This window comes from Coregonus lavaretus, assembly GCF_964263955.1.
Source record: "Coregonus lavaretus genome assembly, chromosome: 6".
Taxonomy (NCBI): domain Eukaryota; kingdom Metazoa; phylum Chordata; class Actinopteri; order Salmoniformes; family Salmonidae; genus Coregonus; species Coregonus lavaretus.
Genome location: NC_139993.1, coordinates 66,486,885 through 66,510,186, shown reverse-complemented (window position 1 = coordinate 66,510,186; position 23,302 = coordinate 66,486,885). Strand labels below are relative to the sequence as shown.

Genomic DNA, 23,302 nt, shown 5'->3' with positions numbered 1-23,302 from the left:
CACCTCTCTCTCTGGTCTTAAAGTCCATTGCACCTCTCTCTCTGTTCTTAAAGTCCACGGCACCTCTCTCTCTGTTCTTAAAGTCCACGGCACCTCTCTCTCTGTTCTTAAAGTCCACGGCACCTCTCTCTCTGTTCTAAAAGTCCATGGCACCTCTCTCTCATTTCTTAAAGTCCACGGCACCTCTCTCTCTCCGGGTTGCTGAAGGTAGAAATAGCCTCCCCAGTTCAACCTGCTAAAGGTACAGGTAGCTAACCCAGTAGACTACATTGAACAGAGTGAAGGAGGTGGGGAATAAGACCCTGGAGTAAGCATCCAGCTCCAGTATATCTATCTGGATGTGTCCTTTCCTCCAGCCTCCTCCTCGACACTCATCGTAACAGCAGAAGAAGCTCTGGCAGTCCTTCCCATCCAGGCACTCATAGACACAGGTGTCCTCAAACTCCTGCCAGTACAGGGAGTTGTTATACGTGATCACTGTAGGGGGGGGTCCCACTTCCAACACTGAGTAGTTCTGGAGGGAGGGAGGGAGGGAGGGAGGGAGGGAGAGAGAGAGAGAGAGAGAGAGAGAGAGAGACACAGAGAGAGAGAGAGAGAGAGAGAGAGAGAGAGACAGAGAGAGAGAGAGAGAGAGAGAGAGAGAGAGAGAGAGAGAGAGAGAGAGAGAGAGAGAGAGAGAGAGAGAGAGACACAGAGAGAGAGAGAGATAGAGAGAGAGACAGAGAGAGAGAGAGAGAGAGAGAGAGAGAGAGAGAGAGAGAGAGAGAGAGAGAGAGAGAGAGAGAGAGCAGAGACAGAGACAGAGACAGAGACAGAGACAGAGACAGAGACAGAGACAGAGAGAGAGAGAGAGAGAGACAGAGACAGAGACAGAGACAGAGACAGAGACAGAGACAGAGACAGAGACAGAGACAGAGACAGAGACAGAGACAGAGAGAGAGAGAGAGAGAGAGAGAGAGAGAGAGAGAGAGAGAGACTTGGTTAGTGGAGTGACTCTCTTGGAGCATCATGCCAGGACACAGAGACATTTACATTTTAGTCATTTAGCAGACGCTCTTATCCAGAGCGACTTACAGTTAGTGAGTGCATAAATTTTTCATACTGGCCCCCCGTGGGATATCAGGTTTGAGAGGAAGGAAGTGCACTGTCATGCGTTTAATCTGAGCAGTAAGCATCCAGAGAGGACTGACACTCAGATCTGGGAGCTGGGATCATCCAGTCTCCGTCCTAAATGGCACCCTTTCACTATATAGACACATCCCATAGGGCTTTGGTCAAAAGTAGTGCACTCTATAAGGAATAGGGTGTTATTTGGGACGACCTCCCCCATCCCTGACCTCATTCACAGACTTTAGACGTCTATCAATATCAGACAGAGTTGAGCAGCATCACAGACTCTAAAACAACTTCAGAGATAATATAACAGAACCTCTGTTAGAAGAGATCCATCAAAGGGGTTAAAAGTAAGAAACTGTCATATGAATACATTTAGGTGAGACTTTGAAGGCTGCTGTACTTCTTTAACAGCAGAGGTTTCTAAAATAATACTTATCGATAAATATTTCATTGTTATATGACTAATATCAAGATCGGTTGGATAAAGCAGGCTCTGACTGATAAACAGGATAAGTAATCAAGGAGGTACGGTAGGGCGGGCCAGGCCCCGACCAATATATAGTATTAACCTTATCATTGTAATATTACTAATACATAAGTATACTGTAACTAATCAGGGGAAGTACTGTATAGGAGACATAATTCCCCATACATTATGGTAAACAAAGATTTTTTACTGCAGACATAAACTAATCCCAGACAGGAGTAGGTTCATATTGTCTGTGTTTAAGGGGCAGAGAATCCTGTGAGGCAATATGAGACGGGAGAATTGTTAATGTAATACTGTTCCTATCAGAGGAGATTAGTCAGTATGTCTCCATCATCTGAAAGACCTCTTGCCCCTGGGTCTGGGGTACGTCCCAAACGGCACCCTATTCCTTACATAGTGGACTACTTTTGTAGTGCGCTATATTGAAAATAGGGTGCCGTTTGTAGACACACACCGTGTCTCTGTTTCTCTCTGCAGGATCAGGGCCCATAGCAGGTTGAAGAGAGCTCTTGGAGGGGATAAGCTAAGTTATACTCCTCTGTGAATTGAGCCGAGCAACACTGCACTAAGAGGGCCAATACCAATCAAGGAATATATCATTACATTCCTTCATGTTCGTATTCCCTTATTCCCCATTATATTTTTAAATCCCACAGGATAGAACTGGACGGCCTCCTCAATCAGAAGATATTACAAGCCTGAAATCATGTCATTATCTTGGATGTGTTGTTCTTGTAATAATACTGTAGCAATGTTGACGGAAGTGGACAAATCATACTGGAAGACTGGATTTTATGATCCAGCTGTTGAACTATAATGTTGGTGAGTAAAACTGCCATGGTTTCTGAACTGTTTCTTAATGTGTTCTGAGGCCCATGCTTTGCTCATACATACCACGCTGACAGCCTTACACTTCTTTGTGTCTTTCTGGGTCCGTGGTTGTATCTTACCATTCTCTGGGTCTTCCTGGGTCTGGATCATACCATTCTCTGGGTCTTCCTGGTCTGGGGCTGTATCTTACCATTATCTGGGTCTTCCTGGGTCCGTAGTTGTATCTTACCATTCTCTGGGTCTTCCTGGGTCTGTGGCTGTATCTTACCATTCTCTGGGTCTTCCTGGGTCTGGATCATACCATTATCTGGGTCTTCCTGGGTCTGGGGCTGTATCGTACAATTGTCTGGGCCTTCCTGGGTCTGGATCATACCATTATCTGGGTCTTCCTGGGTCTGTGGCTGTATCTTACCATTCTCTGGGTCTTCCTGGGTCTGGATCATACCATTATCTGGGTCTTCCTGGGTCTGGGGCTGTATCTTACCATTCTCTGGGTCTTCCTGGGTCTGTGGCTGTATCTTACCATTCTCTGGGTCTTCCTGGGTCTGGATCATACAATTCTCTGGGTCTTCTGGTCTGGGGCTGTATCTTACCATTCTCTGGGTCTTCCTGGGTCTGTGGCTGTATCTTACCATTCTCTGGGTCTTCCTGGGTCTGTGGCTGAATCTTACCATTCTCTGGGTCTTCCTGGGTCTGGATCATACCATTATCTGGGTCTTCCTGGGTCTGGGGCTGTATCGTACCATTCTCTGGGCCTTCCTGGGTCTGGGTCATACCATTATCTGGGTCTTCCTGGGTCTGTGGCTGTATCTTACCATTCTCTGGGTCTTCCTGGGTCTGGATCATACCATTCTCTGGGTCTTCCTGGTCTGGGGCTGTATCTTACCATTCTCTGGGTCTTCCTGGGTCTGGATCATACCATTCTCTGGGTCTTCCTGGGTCTGTGGCTGTATCTTACCATTCTATGGGTCTTCCTGGGTCTGTGGCTGTATCTTACCATTCTCTGGGTCTTGCTGGGTCCGTGGTTGTATCTTACCATTCTCTGGGTCTTCCTGGTCTGTGGCTGTATCTTACCATTCTCTGGGTCTTCCTGGGTCTGTGGCTGTATCTTACCATTCTATGGGTCTTCCTGGGTCTGGGGCTGTATCTTACCATTCTCTGGGTCTTCCTGGGTCTGGATCATACCATTATCTGGGTCTTCCTGGGTCTGGGGCTGTATCGTACCATTCTCTGGGCCTTCCTGGTCTGTGGCTGTATCTTACCATTCTCTGGGTCTTCCTGGTCTGTGGCTGTATCTTACCATTCTCTGGGTCTTCCTAGGTCTAAGGTTGTATCTTCCCATTCTCTGGGTCTTCCTGGGTCTAGGGTTGTATCGTACCATTCTCTGGGCCTTCCTGGGCTGTGGCTGTATCTTACCATTCTCTGGGTCTTCCTGGGTCTGTGGCTGTATCTTACCATTCTCTAGGTCTTCCTGGGTCTGTGGCTGTATCTTACCATTCTCTGGGTCTTCCTGGGTCTGGACCGTACCATTCTCTGGGTCTTCCTGGTCTGTGGCTGTATCTTACCATTCTCTGGGTCTTCCTGGGTCTGTGGCTGTATCTTACCATTATATGGGTCTTCCTGGGTCTGTGGCTGTATCTTACCATTCTCTGGGTCTTCCTGGGTCTGGATCATACCATTATCTGGGTCTTCCTGGGTCTGGGGCTGTATCGTACCATTCTCTGGGCCTTCCTGGTCTGTGGCTGTATCTTACCATTATCTGGGTCTTCCTGGTCTGTGGCTGTATCTTACCATTCTCTGGGTCTTCCTAGGTCTAAGGTTGTATCTTCCCATTCTCTGGGTCTTCCTGGGTCTAGGGTTGTATCTTACAATTCTCTGGGTCTTCCTGGGTCTGTGGCTGTATCTTACCATTCTCTGGGTCTTCCTGGGTCTGTGGCTGTATCTTACCATTCTCTGCGTCTTCCTGGGTCTAGGGTTGTATCTTACCCTTCTCTAGGTCTTCCTGGGTCTGTGGCTGTATCTTACCATTCTCTGGGTCTTCCTGGGTCCGTGGCTGTATCTTACCATTCTCTAGGTCTTCCTGGGTCTGTGGCTCTATCTTACCATTCTCTGGGTCTTCCTGGGTCTGGATCGTACCATTCTCTGGGTCTTCCTGGTCTGTGGCTGTATCTTACCATTCTCTGGGTCTTCCTGGGTCTGTGGCTGTATCTTACCATTATATGGGTCTTCCTGGGTCTGTGGCTGTATCTTACCATTCTCTGGGTCTTCCTGGGTCTAGGGTTGTATCTTACCATTCTCTGGGTCTTCCTGGGTCTGTGGCTGTATTTTACCATTATATGGGTCTTCCTGGGTCTGTGGCTGTATCTTACCATTCTCTGGGTCTTCCTGGGTCTGTGGCTGTATCTTACCATTCTCTGGGTCTTCCTGGGTCTGTGGCTGTATCTTACCATTCTCTGGGTCTTCCGGGGTCTAGGGTTGCATCTTACCATTCTCTGGGTCTTCCTGGGTCTAGGGTTGTATCTTACCATTCTCTGGGTCTTCCTGGGTCTAGGGTTGTATCTTACCATTCTCTGGGTCTTCCTGGGTCTGGGGCTGGGGCTGGCACCGTATGAATAGTAGTTGAGTGTGGCGTACTCCATCAATGCAGCGAACACAAACAGGAAACACACAGTGACGAAGAGGTCCATGGCCGTCACGTAGGAAACCCTGGGTAGTGACGTCCTGGACACTGTGCTCAGAGTGGTCATGGTCAACACCGTGGTTATCCCTGGATAGGAAAGAGAGACCCCATCTTCAGCTCTGTTTCTGGTTTCTATACTATAAATTCAGCACCAACTTTCTCCACAGCCTTTCAGTACAGTGTCTTACCAGTACAGTGTCTTACCAGTACAGTGTCTTACCAGTACAGTATCTTTCAGTACGGTATCTTTCAGTACAGTGTCTTACCAGTACAGTATCTTACCAGTACAGTATCTTTCAGTACGGTATCTTACCAGTACAGTATCTTACCAGTACAGTGTCTTACCAGTACAGTATCTTACCAGTACAGTGTCTTACCAGTACAGTGTCTTACCAGTACAGTATCTTACCAGTACAGTGTCTTACCAGTACAGTGTCTTACCAGTACAGTATCTTACCAGTACAGTGTCTTACCAGTACAGTGTCTTACCAGTACAGTGTCTTACCAGTACAGTGTCTTACCAGTACAGTGTCTTACCAGTACAGTATCTTTCAGTACGGTATCTTATCTGTCAGGACATATTGTGCTCTTTTTTCAGCTGCCGTTAAGCGCAATTGTCAAACACACGCTCGTTTGCAATTTCAACCTGTTAAAGCCGGTGCTCTTCTATTCTCAAACCCTAGTACCAGGATCAATAATTTACCTGTCTTATATGAGCTCTGCACTGAGGTGTGTCCCTAGAAACGTGTACTAAAGTACCAATTTCAGTATGTGCTGGTGGGGATATTTAAGACCAACTGAAAGCTGGTCTAAGCGGTAACTCGGGTGGTTATGGCATGGATTTCGACAGCAGAAGCGCAGCCTATCCAACTGTAACACACAGCGTCCATAAACCTTGTATTTAGAAACATAAAAAACTCATGTTTTTTCAGATTTTGTTAGTTTGATTAAAAATCAAGAATAGCCTCCCCTCCTCAATTAAGGCAGTTTTCTTTTTTATGCCCAATGCATTCGCCAATAGTCAAAACTATCGATCATCTTAATCAACAAAGCTTTATTGAAAGTTTGGCAGCAGCAAAACAGTGAGCAGACCTCCTCTTTTTATCTATAGGCTATTACATTAATTTATACAGCTCTGTCATTATTGTGGATTAATCCCCCTCCATAGAGGCTATCTGGAACGAGAGATGAGATAATCCAGTGCCACTCTTATTTAGAAGCATTTAAGTTATTTTCCTGTAACAATTTCTTGTTTTTCATTTTGTTTGATTAAAAACCACTACCCTACTTTAACGAAAACTGGTTCAACAGCAATGCATCTAGAGTCTTTGTCATTCTGGCCATGCTTCAGCCAAGGAGCCTATCCACAAAACGTTTCTAAATCATAATAATATAAATAATAATAATATGCCATTTAGCAGACGCTTTTATCCAAAGCGACTTACAGTCATGTGTGCATACATTTTTACTAAATGGTCTACTCATGATCCAGTTAGGTGTGCTTGTCATCCTGACCATGCTTCAGCCAAGTAGCCTATCCATAAAACGTTTCTAAATTGTCTACTCATGATCCAGTTATTTAAAAAAACAAAATATTTCACCTTTATTTAACCAGGTAAGCCAGTTGAGAACAAGTTCTCATTTACAACTGCGACCTGGCCAAGATAAAGCAAAGCAGTGCGATAACAACAACAACACAGAGTTACATATGGGGTAAAACAAAACGAACAGTCAATAACACAATAGAAAATCTATATACAGTGTGTGCAAATGTGTTAAGTTATGGAGGTAAGGCAATAAATAGGCTATAGTGCAAAATAATTACAATTAGTATTAACACTGGAATGATAGATGTGCAGAAGATGATGTGCAAATAGAGATACTGGGGTGCAAATGACCAAAATAAATAACAATATGGGGATGAGGTAGTTGGGTGGGCTAATTTCAGAATGGCTGTGTACAGGTGCAGTGATCGGTAAGGTGCTCTGACAACTGATGCTTAAAGATAGTGAGGGAGATAAGAGTCTCCAGCTTCAGAGATTTTTGCAGTTCGTTCCAGTCATTGGCAGCAGAGAACTGGAAGGAATGGCGGCCAAAGGAGGTGTTGGCTTTGGGGTTTGACCAGTGAGATATACCTGCTGGAGCGCAGACTACGGGTGGGTGTTGCTATGGTGACCAATGAGCTAAGATAAGGCGGGATTTGCCTGGAAGGGATTTATAGATGGCCTGGAGCCAGTGGGTTTGGCGACGAATATGTAGTGAGGACCAGCCAACAAGAGCATACAGGCCACAGTGGTGGGTAGTGTATGGGGCTTTGGAGACAAAACGGATGGCACTGTGATAGACTACATCCAATTTGCTGAGTAGAGTGTTGGAGGCTATTTTGTAAATGACATCGCCGAAGTCAAGGATCGGTAGGATAGTCAGTTTTACGAGGGCATGTTTGGCAGCATGAGTGAAGGAGGCTTTGTTGCGAAATAGGAAGCCGATTCTGGATTTAACTTTGGATTGGAGATGCTTAATGTGAGTCTGGAAGGAGAGTTTACAGTCTAACCAGACACCTAGGTATTTGTAGTTGTCCACATACTCTAGGTCAGACCCGTCGAGAGTAGGTGTGCTTGTCATCCTGGCCATGCTTCAGCCAAGTAGCCCATCCATAAAACGTTTCTAAATGTTCTACTGGTGAGGCTTTTGCATCGTTCACAATTCACATAGGCCTGCGTGCAATTCACACTCCATTTGGCTTGTATCCATCCCCATTTCTAAAGAGCGCCTCTTGTCCTGTTACCAAAGACTTTCTCCTCCAAACAGGCTACTCAAATGATTCAGTCCTACAACACCATATCAACAGTAGTCCTAGGATACATCTGGCATATTGAGAACGTGCCTCACACATACAATACAATTCTCTGGAACCTAGTATTTGTTATTAGAGGACTAAGTGATGCATAAAGGCTTATAGTCCTTGAAGCCGATTACAACAATGTTGACTGTAAACACTCCAAACATACTGAGGAAACACTGGATGTTTTTCTTTGTTACTGTTGCCATCACTCGTTACTGTAAGCCTACACTATTTAATAAACGATCAATCCACCACGGACCAGGACTAGAACAGTCCGTGCCCACAGACACACCGGAGTTGATGACAATGCAAAGTCCATCAATAACCTACAGAACTTGAGACAAACACATGCAGTGCTAAGCCATGGGAACGGCCAGTGAGTGGTCAAGCCCTCGTCACACCTAAAACCCAGCAGCACCGCCAGCTATTGCACTCATAATAACTAGTGTGAAAACCGCCAGACCTATAGCCAGAGCTTAGATTTACCATTGGTTATCTTTGTTAAAATAGAGCCCTTTATGTTATTGACAGGGGAAGACAGCATCACTCTCTCTTCATCTCCCAGACCATCCCCCCCCAGACTGTTCTCATGTCATATTCCTTCATATATCAAAAACTGCTATTTGTAAATCTCCACCTCCCACACACTCTGTTCTCTCTCTCTCTCTCTCTCTCTCTCTCTCTCTCTCTCTCTCTCTCTCTCTCTCTCTCTCTCCCTCTCTCTCTCCTCTCTCTCTCTCTCTCTCTCTCTCTCTCTCTCCCTCTCTCTCTCTCTCTCTCTCTGTCTCTCTCTCCCCCTCTCTCTCTCTCTCTCGCTCTCTCTCTCTATCCCCCCCCTCTCTCTCTCTCTGTCCCTCTCTCTCTCTCTGTCCCCCCCCCTCTCTCTCTCTCTCTCTGTGTCTCTCTCTCTCTCTCTGTCCCTCTCTCTCTCTCTCTCTTTCTCTCTATCCCCCCTCTCTTTCTTTCTCTCTCTCTCTGTCCCTCTCTCTCTATTTATCCCCCTCTCTCTCTCTCCCTCTCCTACTCTCTCTCTCCCGCTCTCTCTCCCTCTCCCTCTCGCTCTCTTTCTATCTCCCTAGTTCTCTCTCTCTATCTATTTCTCTCGCTCTCCCTCTCTCTCTCTCTCTCTCGATTTCTCCATCTCCCTCTCTCCCTCCCTCTCGCTATCTTCTCTTATATTTCAATTTCAATATTAATTTAAAAGGCTTTATTGGCATGGGAAACATATGTTTACATAATAATAATAATAATAATAATAATAATAATAATAATTAACAGTAAACATTACACTGACAAAAGTTCCAAAAGAATAAAGACAAATTAAAATGTCATATTATGTCTATATACAGTGTTGTAACAATGTGCAAATAATAGTTAAACGCTCAAGTTGACTGTTTTTTAAATCTTATTTCTTGTTTGTTTTCACGAGAAAAAATATTTTGCATCTTCAAAGTGGTATAAATGTTGTATAAATCAAATGATACAAACCCCCCCAAAATCAATTTTAATTCCAGGCTGTAAGGCAACAAAATAGGAAAAATGCCAAGGGGGGTGAATACTTTCGCAAGCCACTGTACTGTTGCTGCATAAATGAGGGAGATATGTATACTGTAGCTAAGAAAGTAATACTAAGTGTATGTTGTGTAGTAAGCTGTTAGTAGCCCATGTTCCTCACCCTAATAATTTGGTCCCTTTTCCCCCTCATAACTTAGCCTACTGTTCTGACTTGGTGGTGCACATGTAGCCTATAGCCTGTTTTAGAGAAATGTAATCATTGAATATTGTAAGAGCTTTCATTGTCTGCTTATATGCCCCCTTTATTTATCCTACGGTTCTGACTTGGTGTTCAGGGAGAACACTGTAAGAACGGCCCATGTTCTGAATTCTGTCGCTGTGCATTTCAAAAGTGCTAATCAAATAGTCATATTGACTACGTCCGTCCTAGCTCGCTCATTAATGTCTTAATCCAAATTACGGATTGCCTCTTATCCGCTCGTCGTCCCCTTATGCCATAGTTTGTACATCTCAATTGTCAGTAGAAACCACATTTGTTTAAGCAAGTCAGCCATATCAGCTATGTTTTTTTAAAAGGCAGTAAATGAGGCTGAATGAACTGTTTCGCTGCCATACAAGGCTCCACTGATAGCCAGGTGTAGCAGTGGCAAAGGATTCACTCCATGGTGCTGAAAAGAAAGCTCTGCTGTTGGGCCAGCTTTATGGAGGCCCTGACAGTTTGTGGGCACCGTTTGTTATAGTTATAGTGCAATTAATGTATTGTTTAGTGTTGTGTAGTGGCTTTGCATCCCACATATTTTGGGGGGGGTGTTTGCCCCACCAAGATTTACAAGCAAAAATCGCCACTGGTCTCACCCCACGGCCCTGTGGAAAGAAATGTGTGTGTTTTTTGCCAATTTTAACCTCACAATATTCGTTTGTGTAGATGGATTATATAATGTCATATGTTTTCCCCCAACACCACTTTCCATCAATTTGGAAATCAACAAAGCATGAGAAGACTTTGCCTTTGTTTTTGTTTTGTTTGTTTGTCAATTAGGGTGTGCAGGGTGAATACGTGGTCTGTTGTTTTTGGTAAAAAGCCAATTTGACATTTTGCTCAGTACATTGCTTTCACTGAGGAAATGTGCGATTCTGCTGATAATGCAGAAGAATTTCCCAAGGTTGCGGTTGACGCATATCCCATAGTAGTTATTGGGGTCAAATTTGTCTCCACTTATGTGGATTGGGGTTATCAGTCCTTTCTTCCAAATATTGGGGAAGACGCCAGAGCAGAGGATGATGTTAAAGAGTTTAAGTATAGCCAAGTGGTATTTGTGGACTGTATATCTAATCATTTCATTCAGGATACCATCAACACCACAGGCCTTTTTGGGTTGGAGGGTTTGTATTTTGTCCTGTAGTTCATTCAATGTAATTGGATAATCCAGTGGGTTCTGGTAGTCTTTAATAGTTGATTCTAAGATTTGTATTTGATCATGTATATGTTTTTCTTGTTTGTTCTTTCTTATAGGGCCAAAAGGATTGGAGAAGTGGTTTACCCATACATCTCTGATTTGGATAGATAGCTCTTCGTGTTGTTGTTTGTTTAGTGTTTTCCAATTTTCCCAGAAGTGGTTAGAGTCTATGGATTCTTCAATTACATTGAGCTGATTTCTGACATGCTGTTCCTTCTTTTTCCGTAGTGTATTTCTGTATTGTTTTAGTGATTCACCATAGTGAAGGCGTAGGCTCAGGTTTTCTGGGTCTCTATGTTTTTGGTTGGATAGGTTTCTCAATTTCTTTCTTAGGTTTTTGCATTCTTCATCAAACCATTTATCACTGTTATTACTTTTCTTTGGTTTTCTGTTAGAGATTTTTAGATTTGATAGGGAAGCTGAGAGGTCAAATATACTGTTTAGGTTTTCTACTGCCAAGTTTACACCTTCACTATTACAGTGGAACGTTTTGTCCAGGAAGTTGTCTAGAATGGATTGAATTTGTTTCCTAATTGTTTTTTGGTAGGTTTCAACACTACTTTCCTTCCATCTATAGCATTTCTTAATATTATTCAGTTCTTTTGGCTTTGATGCCTCATGATTGAGTATTGCTCTGTTCAAGTAGACTGTGATTTTGCTGTGGTCTGATAGGGGTGTCAGTGGGCTGACTGTGAACGCTCTGAGAGACTCTGGGTTGAGGTCAGTGATAAAGTAGTCTACAGTACTACTGCCAAGAGATGAGCTATAGGTGTACCTACCATAGGAGTCCCCTCGAAGCCTACCATTGACTATGTACATACCCAGTGTGCGACAGAGCTGCAGGAGTCGTGACCCATTTTTGTTGGTTATGTTGTCGTAGTTGTGCCTAGGAGGGAATGCTGTCACCTCCAGGTAGGTGTTTGTCCCCCTGTGTGCTGAGGGTGTCAGGTTCTTGTCCAGTTCTGGCATTTAGGTCGCCACAGACTAGTACATGTCCCTGGGTCTGGAAATTATTGATTTCCCCCTCCAGGATGGAGAAACTGTCTTCATTAAAGTATGGGGATTCTAGTGGGGGGATATAGGTAGCACACTCTTCGATGTTGTTCCAGTCTATGGATGCTTCGGTTACATTGAGCTGATTTCTGACGTGCTGTTCCTTCTTTTTCCGTAGTGTATTTCTGTATTGTTTTAGTAAGAACTATGTATGCTTGTTTGCATGTGACTGTAGCTGAGTTGGTAGAGCATGGGGGCTTGCAACGCCAGGGTTGTGGGTTCGTTTCCCACGGGGGGCCAGTATGAAAATGTATGCACTCACTCTGGATGCAAGTCGCTCTGGATAAGAGCGTCTGCTAAATGACTAAAATGTAAAATGTAAATGATTCACCATAGTGAAGGCGTAGGCTCAGGTTTTCTGCATTCTTCATCAAACCATTTGTCATTGTTGAAGCTGAGAGGTCAAAGGTCAGGTTTTCTACTGGCAAGTTTACTATTCACCCTCTCCTCCAGCACTCTGATCCTCTCCTCCAGCACTCTGATCCTCTCCTCCAGCACTCTGATCCTCTCCTCTCCTCTAGTGCTCTGTGTTTGTCTGGGTGTGATGTCGAGGCTATGGTCAGGGTCTAGGGTGTACTGTTCTGCTGTGGTGTCGAGACTGGCCAGGATCTGAGGTGGGCTGTTCTGCTTGCTTCTCTGCGGGGGTGGCCAGCTCTCTAATGGGTTGTTCTCTGTCACCCGTCATCATTCTCACCTTCTCCTCCAGCACTCTGATCCTCTCCTCTAGTGCTCTGTTCTTCTCCTGCTCCTGCTCTTTCTCCTGTTGATGTTGTCTCACCACAGTCCAGAGTGCAGACATGTCTCTCTCCACCTCCAGCTCTCCAGGTCTAGTTAAGGGGGTGTTGTTATGCTGGACTTTTGTCTGGGACTGTGCTGACTGGAGTGTGTTCACCTGCTGTTCCAGCTCCACCTGCCTTACCTCCAGCTGGGTGAATGTATCCTTCATTTCAATGAGGGAGTAGGGCTCTGTGCTGGGAGGTTGATTTTCTCTCTCTCTGAACATCATAGGGATGCCTCAGAGAGAAGCTGTGGTGACTGTAACACTGTTTCTCAGAGCTTCTATCACAACAAGCGGGCCACATCTATTTCAGCTGGTTTTCCTCTCTTCTCAATCCATTCCTTCTCGTTTCAGGCTCTGCTGACCACAGTCATTACCCTACCTGGTAGGTTACATTACATTCACATTTACGTCATTTTAGCAGACGCTCTTATCCAGAGCCACTTACAAATTGGTGCATTCACCTTATGATAGCCAGTGGGACAACCACTTTACAATTTTTTTTTTAAAATATATATTTTTCACATTTTTCACATTTTCTAGTATATTTTTAATTTTCATTTGTTTTATATATATTTATATATATATTTTTTTTTTTGTGGGGGTGGGGTTTGGGGGGGTAGAAGGATTACTTCTATACTATCCCAGGCAGGTTGGTCTCACCCTCCCCGGCCAGGTTACCCTGCCCATGACTCTGGTCCGCTATAGAATCTCTACTGTTGACGAGGGCACTATGTAGTGCACTGTGTGGGGAATAGGATGCCATTTGAGATGCAATCATTATTCATAAGAGTTTGAGTTCAGAACAACAGAGAACAGCATGACTCAACCTACAGCTTTACATTAGTTATATTAACACATTCATTACGAGGATTGTAACAACTCAAATCCAAATGTCTTTGTCACATACACGTGTTTAGCAGATGTTATAGCGGGTGTAGTGAAATGCTTGTGCTTCTAGCTCCGACAGTGCAGTAATATCTAACAATTTCAAAACATATACCCAATACACACAAATCTAGTAAGGAATGGGATTTAAGAATATATACATATATGGACAAGCAATGACAGAGCGGCTAGGACTAAGATACAGTAGAATATTATATAATAGAATGCAGTATATACATATGAGATGAGTAGTGCAAGATATGGAAACATTATTAAAGTGAATTGTGTTCCATTTCTTAAAGTAGCCAGTGATTTCAATAGGCAGCAGCAGCCTCTAATGTGCTAGTGATGGCTATTTCACAGTCTGATGGCCTTGAGATAGAAGCTGTTTTTAATTCTCTCTGTCCCAGCTTTGATGCACCTGTCCTGACCTCACCTTCTGGATGATAGCGGGGTCAACAGGCAGTGGCTCGGGTGGTTGATGTCCTTGATTATCTTGTTGGCCTTCCTGTGACATCGGGTGATTCAGGTGTCTTGGAGGGCGGGTAGTTTGCCCCCGGTAATGCATTAGGCAGACCGCACCACCCACTGGAGAGCGCTGCGGTTGTGGGCGGTGCAGTTGCCGTACCAGGCGGTGATACAGCCTGACAGGATGCTCTCAATTGTTCATCTGTAAAAGGTTCTGAGTGTCTTAGGTGCCAAGCCAAATTTCTTCAGCCTCCTGAGGTTGAAGAGGCTCTGTTGTGCCTTCTTCACCACAGTGTCTGTGTGGGTGGACCATTTCAGTTTGTCAGCTTTTCCATCTTCTCCACTGCGGTCTCGTCGATGTGGATAGGGGGGTGCACCCTCTGCTGTTTCCTGAAGTCCACGATCATCTCCTTTGTTTTGTTGACGTTGAGTGAGAGGTTATTTTCCTGGCACCACACTCCCAAAGCCCTCACCTCCTCCCTGTAGGTGGTCTCGTCATTGTTGGTAATCAAGCCTAGTACTGTTGTGTCATCTGCAAACCTGTAGTGGGCTGAGCATGCACCCTTGTGGGGCTCCAGCGTTGAGGATCAGCGAAGTGGAGATGTTGTTTCCTACCTTCACCACCTGGGGGCGGCCCGTCAGGAAGTCCAGGACCCAGTTGCACAGGGCGGGGTTCAGACCCAGAGCCTCAAGCTTAATGATGAGCTTGGAGGGTACTATGGTGTTGAATGCTGAGCTATAGTCAATGAACAGCATTCTTACATAGGTATTCCTCTTATCCAGATGGGATAGGGCAGTGTGCAGTGTGATGGCGATTGCATCGTCTGTGGATCTATTGGGGCGGTAAGCAAATTGAAGTGGGTCTAGGGTGACAGGTAAGGTAGAGGTGATATGATCCTTGACTAGCCTCTCAAAGCACAGAAGTGAGTGCTACAGGCGATAGTCATTTAGTTTAGTTACCTTTGCTTTCTTGGGTACAGGAACAATGGTGGCCATCTTGAAGCATGTGGGGACAGCAGACTGGGATAGGGAGAGATTGAATATGTCCGTAAACACACCAGCCAGCTGGTCTGCGCATGCTCTGAGGACGCGGCTAGGGATGCCGTCTGGGCCGGCAGCCTTATAATATAATAATAATAATATGCCATTTAGCAGACGCTTTTATCCAAAGCGACTTACAGTCATGTGTGCATATATTTTTACGTATGGGTGGTCCCGGGGATCAAACCCACTACCCTGGCGTTAAAAGCGCCATGCTCTACCAATTGAGCTACAGAGGACCACAGCCTTGCGGGGGTTAACATGCTTAAATGTCTTAATCACGTCGGCCATGTGTCACACTCTGGCTCCAGGACTTGTGTATTTGAGCCAGGGTGTATGTTGTTTTGTTGGGTTTTGGGTGATGTTTTATGGTTGCATGTCTGTCACGTTTATTTCTAGGTGGGGAGTTCTGTTGTGTCTATTTCTAGGTTGTGGTTGTGTTTCCTTGTTTGTATTCAATGACTCCCAATCGGAGGTAACGAGTGTCAGCTGTCGGCTCGTTATCTCTGATTGGGAGCCATATTTAAGATGTAGGTTTTCTTGTGTTAGTTGTGGGTTTTTGTTCTATGTTCAGTCGGTGTACTGAGGACGTTACGGATCGTGTTTTGTTTTGTCGTTATTTCAACATTAAAGTCATCATGTTCACTCCCAACGCTGCGCTTTGGTCCTACTTTATTGGCGATCGTGACAGAAAAACCCACCACAACGAGACCAAGCAGCAGTTGGATAACGGGTGGTGGAGCCAGAAGAGCGAAGGTTGGGAGAGGACTATGGAGGCCTGGTCCACCGAGAGGAGAGACCCCCAGAAAATTTTTAGGGGGGGGCTCACGACGTCGGGGCAGAAGGTGTACGGCCCGGAGGAGTGCAAGAGGTTGGCAGATATGGCCGCCAGTTTAAGGGGGCCACTGGTTACGAAGGGGATGGAAAGTGTGGAGGCACGGAGAGAGGTACTGGGGGGTGTTTCCAGTCCGGTCCGGCCCGTTCCTGATCCCCGTGTAGGGCCAGGGGTGTGTGTCCCCAGTGCGGTTCTGCCTGTCCCTGCTCAACGCCCCGAGCCTACGGGGTGCGTCGTCAGCCCTGTCCAGCCAGAGCCGTCCGCCAGACAGGATCAGCCAGAGCCTTCCGCCAGACGGGATCAGCCAGAGCCTTCCGCCAGACGGGATCAGCCAGAGCCTTCCGCCAGACAGGATCAGCCAGAGCCTTCTGCCAGACAGGATCAGCCAGAGCCTTCCGCCAGCCAGGATCCGCCAGAGCCGTCCAGCCATGAGCAGCCAGATCCGTCAGCCGGCCATGAGCAGCCAGATCCGTCAGCCAGCCATGAGCAGCCAGATCCGTCAGCCAGCCATGAGCAGCCAGATCCGTCAGCCAGCCATGAGCAGCCAGATCCGTCAGCCAGCCATGAGCAGCCAGATCCGTCAGCCAGCCATGAGCAGCCAGATCCATCAGCCAGCCATGAGCCGTCCAGCCAGGATCCGCCAGAGCCGTCCAGCCAGGATCCGCCAGAGCCGTCCAGCCGGGATCCGCCAGAGCCGTCCAGCCGGGATCCGCCAGAGCTGTCCAGCCGGGATCCGCCAGAGCCGTCCAGCCGGGATCCGCCAGAGCCGTCCAGCCGGGATCCGCCAGAGCCGTCCAGCCAGGATCCGCCAGAGCCGACCAGCCAGGAGCCACCAGAGCCGTCCAGCCAGTATCCGCCATTCAGCCTGGTACTGCCCCTTAGTCCGGTACTTCCCCGTAGTCCGGTGCCGCCCCTTAACCCAGTGGGGTGTAGTTGGGGGGTGGTAATGTGGAGGAGGCTAGGGAAGCGGGTGGTGACTAAGGTGGGATGGGGACCACGACCAGGGGCAGAACCGCCACCGTGGACAGACGCCCACCCAGACCCTCCCCTAGACTGTATGCTGGTGCGCCCGGAGTTCGCACCTTTAGGGGGGGGTACTGTCACACTCTGGCTCCAGGACTTGTGTATTTGAGCCAGGGTGTATGTTGTTTTGTTGGGTTTTGGGTGATGTTTTATGGTTGCATGTCTGTCACGTTTATTTCTAGGTGGGGAGTTCTGTTGTGTCTATTTCTAGGTTGTGGTTGTGTTTCCTTGTTTGTATTCAATGACTCCCAATCGGAGGTAACGAGTGTCAGCTGTCGGCTCGTTATCTCTGATTGGGAGCCATATTTAAGATGTAGGTTTTCTTGTGTTAGTTGTGGGTTTTTGTTCTATGTTCAGTCGGTGTACTGAGGACGTTACGGATCGTGTTTTGTTTTGTCGTTATTTCAACATTAAAGTCATCATGTTCACTCCCAACGCTGCGCTTTGGTCCTACTTTATTGGCGATCGTGACACCATGAAGAAGGAGAGCCCATAGTCCTTGGTAGTGGGCCGCGTCATTGGCACTGTGTTATCCTCAAAGCGGGCTAAGAAGGTGTTTAGTTTGTCTGGAAGCACCGTGGCTGGTTTTCTTTTTGTAGTCCGTGATTGTCTGTAGACCCTGCCACATACGTCTCGTGTCTGAGCCGTTGAATTGTGACTCCACTTTGTCTCTATACTGATGTTTTGCCAGTTTAATTGCCTTGCGGAGTGAGTAGCTACACTGTTTGTATTCTGCCGTATTCCCAGTCACCTTGCCATGGTTAAATGCGGTGGTTCGCACTTTCAGTTTTGTGCGAATGCTGCCATCTATCCACGGTTTCTGGTTAGGGTAGGTTTTAATAGTCACAGTGGGCACAACATCAACTATACAGTTCCTGATAAACTCAGTCACCGTTTCAGAGTATTCGTCTAAATTATTTTTGCAAGCTACCCGGAACATATCCCAGTCCGCATGATCAAAACAATCTTGAAGTGTGAATTCCGATTGGTCAGACCAGCGTTGAATAGTCCTTAGCACGGGTACTTCCTGTTTGAGTTTCTGCCTATAGGAAGGGAGGAGCAAAATGGAGTCGTGGTCAGATTTTCCGAAAGAAGGGTGTGGGAGGGCCTTATAACCACCCCGGAAGTTTGAATAGCAATGGTCGAGGATACAACAGTCGATATGTTGATAGAACTTCGGCAGCCTAGTCTCCCAATTTGCTTTGTTAAAATCCCCGGCTACAATAAATGCAGCCTCAGGATATGTGGTTTCCAGTTTGCATAAACTCCAGTTAAGTTCTTTGAGGGCCGTCGTGGTATCGGCTTGAGGGGGGATATACACGGCCGTGACTATAACCGAAGAAAATTCTCTTGGGAGATAATACAGGTCGGCATTTGATTGTGAGGTATTCTAGGTCGGGTGAACAGAAGGACTTGAGTTCCTGTATGTTACTACAATTACACCATGAGTCATTAATCATGAAACACACACCTCTGCCCTTCTGCTTCCTGGAGAGATATTTATTCCTGTCTGTGCGATGAACTGAGAACCCATCTGGCTGGACCGATTTCGACAGAATATCCCCAGAGAGCCATGTTTCTGTGGGGGGGCTGGGGGCAGGGGGCTGGGGGGGCAGGGGGCTTTGGGAGTGCAGGGGGCTGGGGGCTGGGGGTAGGGGGCTTTGGGAGTGTAGGGGGCTGGGGTATACAGTATAGTAGGTTGGTAAAGAATCAATTCCTGAAAGATGTCATCGTCTCTCATTCAGCACTCCTGACCCATCAGGGCCCCACCCCTTCCTGTTGAAAGCCCCACCCCATCCTGTGGTACCTACCATTTCCTGCTGGCTACCTGATGGCTGGCAGCTAAAACCCATCTCTCCGTCTCTCCCCAGTAGCGGTGCGTGGGTAAAATCTCCAGGGAAGCCAATCCAGAAACAAAGCCATATTACATCTGTTGTGATAATTGTGTTGTTTGCTCTATAACCTGTTAGTTCATATGCCTTGACACCGTGATAAATAGGCCTAAAGGCAGAGACAATAAGAAGACGGCGGCAGAATCAATTCAACCACACTTTCAACACTGGAGAGCATCATCTGTCTGGTGAAGTCCACAAAGCATATTGCATGTAACAAACAGTTACGTGACCTACAGCATGGTCAATCAAGTTGATGTTTCCCACATTTTCAGACTACTAAACAACTATTGATTTACAACCATGGAGAGTTACCGCAAGTCGCAAAGAAAACAGGAGCTGCCTCCACTATTCCAGCACCATTTCAACTTCAACATTTCAACATCATCAAATCACCTCTGCTTAGTCTAGTACAGTGACAACTAAAAGATACCAAAAAGTATTAAATCAACGTAAGCTAAATGTGACTGTTCATGGTACTGATTTCTCTGTGTGTGTGTGTGTGTGTGTGTGTGTGTGTGTGTGTGTGTGTGTGTGTGTGTGTGTGTGTGTGTGTGTGTGTGTGTGTGTGTGTGTGTGTGTGCGTGCGTGTGCGTGCAAGTATAAAAATCATGTTGACTCACCCTACTTGTAGAGAAACGCCAATGCCATCCTCCTCTTTCATGGTGCCTAAAGGTCTATCACTCTGTCATACAGTACATACAGGTACTTGTAGTTTTTGTTGTCCTCGGCTACCTGGCTAAAATACTTGCTCGCTAGCCTAACTTCCTTTCATGGGCAATGATACACTAGGCCAGCTGGTTAACATTAGCATACTACATCTAGCTACATGTTGAACTTCCATCCTCTCAGGCCAGGGGCACAATGTATTAATTTATGGTTGGATCAGAATCACCAATATAATCATTGGCCAGTATACTACACTAGTTTATTTTATTTATTTTTAATTATTATTTATTTTTATTTAGTTTGGTTTATATCTGACTGGTTTATATCTGACTGGCTTATATCTGACTGGTTTATATCTGACTGGTTTATATCTGACTGGTTTATATCTGACTGGTTTATATCTGACTGGTTTATATCTGACTGGTTTATATCTGACTGGTGCCATACTGACTGGTTTATATCTGACTGGTTTATATCTGACTGGTGCCATACTGACTGGTTTATATCTGACTGGTTTATATCTGACTGGTTTATATCTGACTGGTTTATATCTGACTGGTTTATATCTGACTGGTGCCATACTGACTGGTTTATATCTGACTGGTTTATATCTGACTGGTTTATATCTGACTGGTTTATATCAGACTGGTTTATATCTGACTGGTTTATATCTGACTGGTTTATATCTGACTGGTTTATATCTGACTGGTTGATATCTGACTGGTTTATATCTGACTGGTTTATATCTGACTGGTTTATATCTGACTGGTTTATATCTGACTGGTCACATACTGACTGGTTTATATCTGACTGGTTTATATCTGACTGGTTTATATCTGACTGGTTTATATCTGACTGGTTTATGTCTGACTGGTTTATATCTGACTGGTTTATATCTGACTGGTTTATATCTGACTGGTTTATATCTGACTGGTTTATGTCTGACTGGTTTATATCTGACTGGTTTATATATGACTGGTTTATATCTGACTGGTTTATATCTGACTGGTTTATATCTGACTGGTTTATATCTGACTGGTTTATATCTGACTGGTCCCATACTGACTGGTTTAAATCTGACTGGTTTATATCTGACTGGTTTATATCTGACTGGTTTAAATCTGACTGGTTTATATCTGACTGGTGCCATACTGACTGGTTTATATCAGACTGATTTATATCTGACTGGTTTATATCTGACTGGTTTATATCTGACTGGTTTATATCTGACTGGTTTATATCTGACTGGTTTATATCTTACTGGTTTATATCTGACTGGTGCCATACTGACTGGTTTATGTCTGACTGGTTTATATCTGACTGGCTTATATCTGACTGGTTTATATCTGACTGGTTTATATCTGACTGGTTTATATCTGACTGGTTTATATCTGACTGGTTTATATCTTACTGGTTTATATCTGACTGGTGCCATACTGACTGGTTTATGTCTGACTGGTTTATATCTGACTGGTTTATATCTGACTGGTTTATATCTGACTGGTGCCATACTGACTGGTTTATATCTGACTGGTTTATATCTGACTGGTTTATATCTGACTGGTTTATATCTGACTGGTTTATATCTGACTGGTTTATATCTGACTGGTTTATATCTGACTGGTTTATATCTGACTGGTTTATATCTTACTGGTTTATATCTGACTGGTTTAAATCTGACTGGTTTATATCTGACTGGTTTATATCTGACTGGTTTATATCTGACTGGTGCCATACTGACTGGTTTATATCTGACTGGTTTATATCTGACTGGTTTATATCTGACTGGTTTATATCTGACTGGTTTATATCTGACTGGTTTATATCTGACTGGTGCCATACTGACTGGTTTATATCTGACTGGTTTATATCTGACTGGTTTATATCTGACTGGTTTATATCTGACTGGTTTATATCTGACTGGTTTATATCTGACTGGTTTATATCTGAATGGTTTATATCTGACTGGTTTATATCTGACTGGTTTATATCTGACTGGTGCCATACTGACTGGTTTATATCTGACTGGTTTATATCTGACTGGTTTATATCTGACTGGTGCCATACTGACTGGCTTATATCTGACTGGTTTATATCTGACTGGTTTATATCTGACTGGTTTATATCTGACTGGTTTATATCTGACTGGTTTATATCTGACTGGTGCCATACTGACTGGTTTATATCTGACTGGTTTATATCTGACTGGTTTATATCTGACTGGTTTATATCTGACTGGTGCCATACTGACTGGCTTATATCTGACTGGTTTATATCTGACTGGTTTATATCTGACTGGTTTATATCTGACTGGTTTATATCTGACTGGTTTATATCTGACTGGTTTATATCTGACTGGTTTATATCTTACTGGTTTATATCTGACTGGTTTATATCTGACTGGTTTATATCTGACTGGTTTATATCTGACTGGTGCCATACTAACTGGTTTATATCTGACTGGTTTATATCTGACTGGTTTATATCTGACTGGTTTATATCTGACTGGTTTATATCTGACTGGTTTATATCTGACTGGTTTATATCTGACTGGTGCCATACTGACTGGCTTATATCTGACTGGTTTATATCTGACTGGTTTATATCTGACTGGTTTATATCTTACTGGTTTATATCTGACTGGTTTATATCTGACTGGTTTATATCTGACTGGTTTATATCTGACTGGTTTATATCTGACTGGTTTATATCTGACTGGTTTATATCTGACTGGTTTATATCTGACTGGTTTATATCTGACTGGTTTATATCTGACTGGCTTATATCTGACTGGTTTATATCTGACTGGTTTATATCTGACTGGTTTATATCTGACTGGTTTATATCTGACTGGCTTATATCTGACTGGTTTATATCTGACTGGTTTATATCTGACTGGTTTATATCTGACTGGTTTATATCTGACTGGTTTATATCTGACTGGTTTATATCTGACTGGTTTATATCTGACTGGTGCCATACTGACTGGTTTATATCTGACTGGTTTATATCTGACTGGTGCCATACTGACTGGCTTATATCTGACTGGTTTATATCTGACTGGTTTATATCTGACTGGTGCCATACTGACTGGTTTATATCTGACTGGTTTATATCTGACTGGTGCCATACTGACTGGTTTATATCTGACTGGTCCCATACTGACTGGTTTATATCTGACTGGTTTATATCTGACTGGTGCCATACTGACTGGTTTATATCTGACTGGTTTATATCTGACTGGTTTATATCTGACTGGTTTATATCTGACTGGTTTATATCTGACTGGTTTATATCTGACTGGTTTATATCTGACTGGTGCCATACTGACTGGCTTATATCTGACTGGTTTATATCTGACTGGTTTATATCTGACTGGTTTATATCTGACTGGTCCCATACTGACTGGTTTATATCTGACTGGTTTATATCTGACTGGTTTATATCTGACTGGTTTATATCTGACTGGTTTATACCTGACTGGTGCCATACTGACTGGTTTATATCTTACTGGTTTATATCTGACTGGTTTAAATCTGACTGGTTTATATCTGACTGGTTTATATCTGACTGGTTTATATCTGACTGGTTTATATCTGACTGGTTTATATCTGACTGGTGCCATACTGACTGGCTTATATCTGACTGGTTTATATCTGACTGGTTTATATCTGACTGGTGCCATACTGACTGGTTTATATCTGACTGGTTTATATCTGAC

General features: G+C 44.6%; 1 protein-coding gene across 1 annotated transcript in view; it reads right to left on the bottom strand.

The window, feature by feature from the left end:
• Positions 1 to 235: 235 nt before the first annotated feature.
• Positions 236 to 23,302, bottom strand: part of LOC311131589 (gamma-aminobutyric acid receptor subunit gamma-3-like) — a gene marked incomplete at both ends in the record, with an annotated part of 377,976 nt that continues 354,909 nt past the window's right edge. The window contains 2 exons of the mRNA XM_084164657.1: positions 236 to 514; positions 5,002 to 5,204. Coding sequence (XP_084020783.1) covers positions 236 to 514; positions 5,002 to 5,204 — 482 coding nt within the window. The remainder of the gene's footprint in view (positions 515 to 5,001; positions 5,205 to 23,302) is intronic.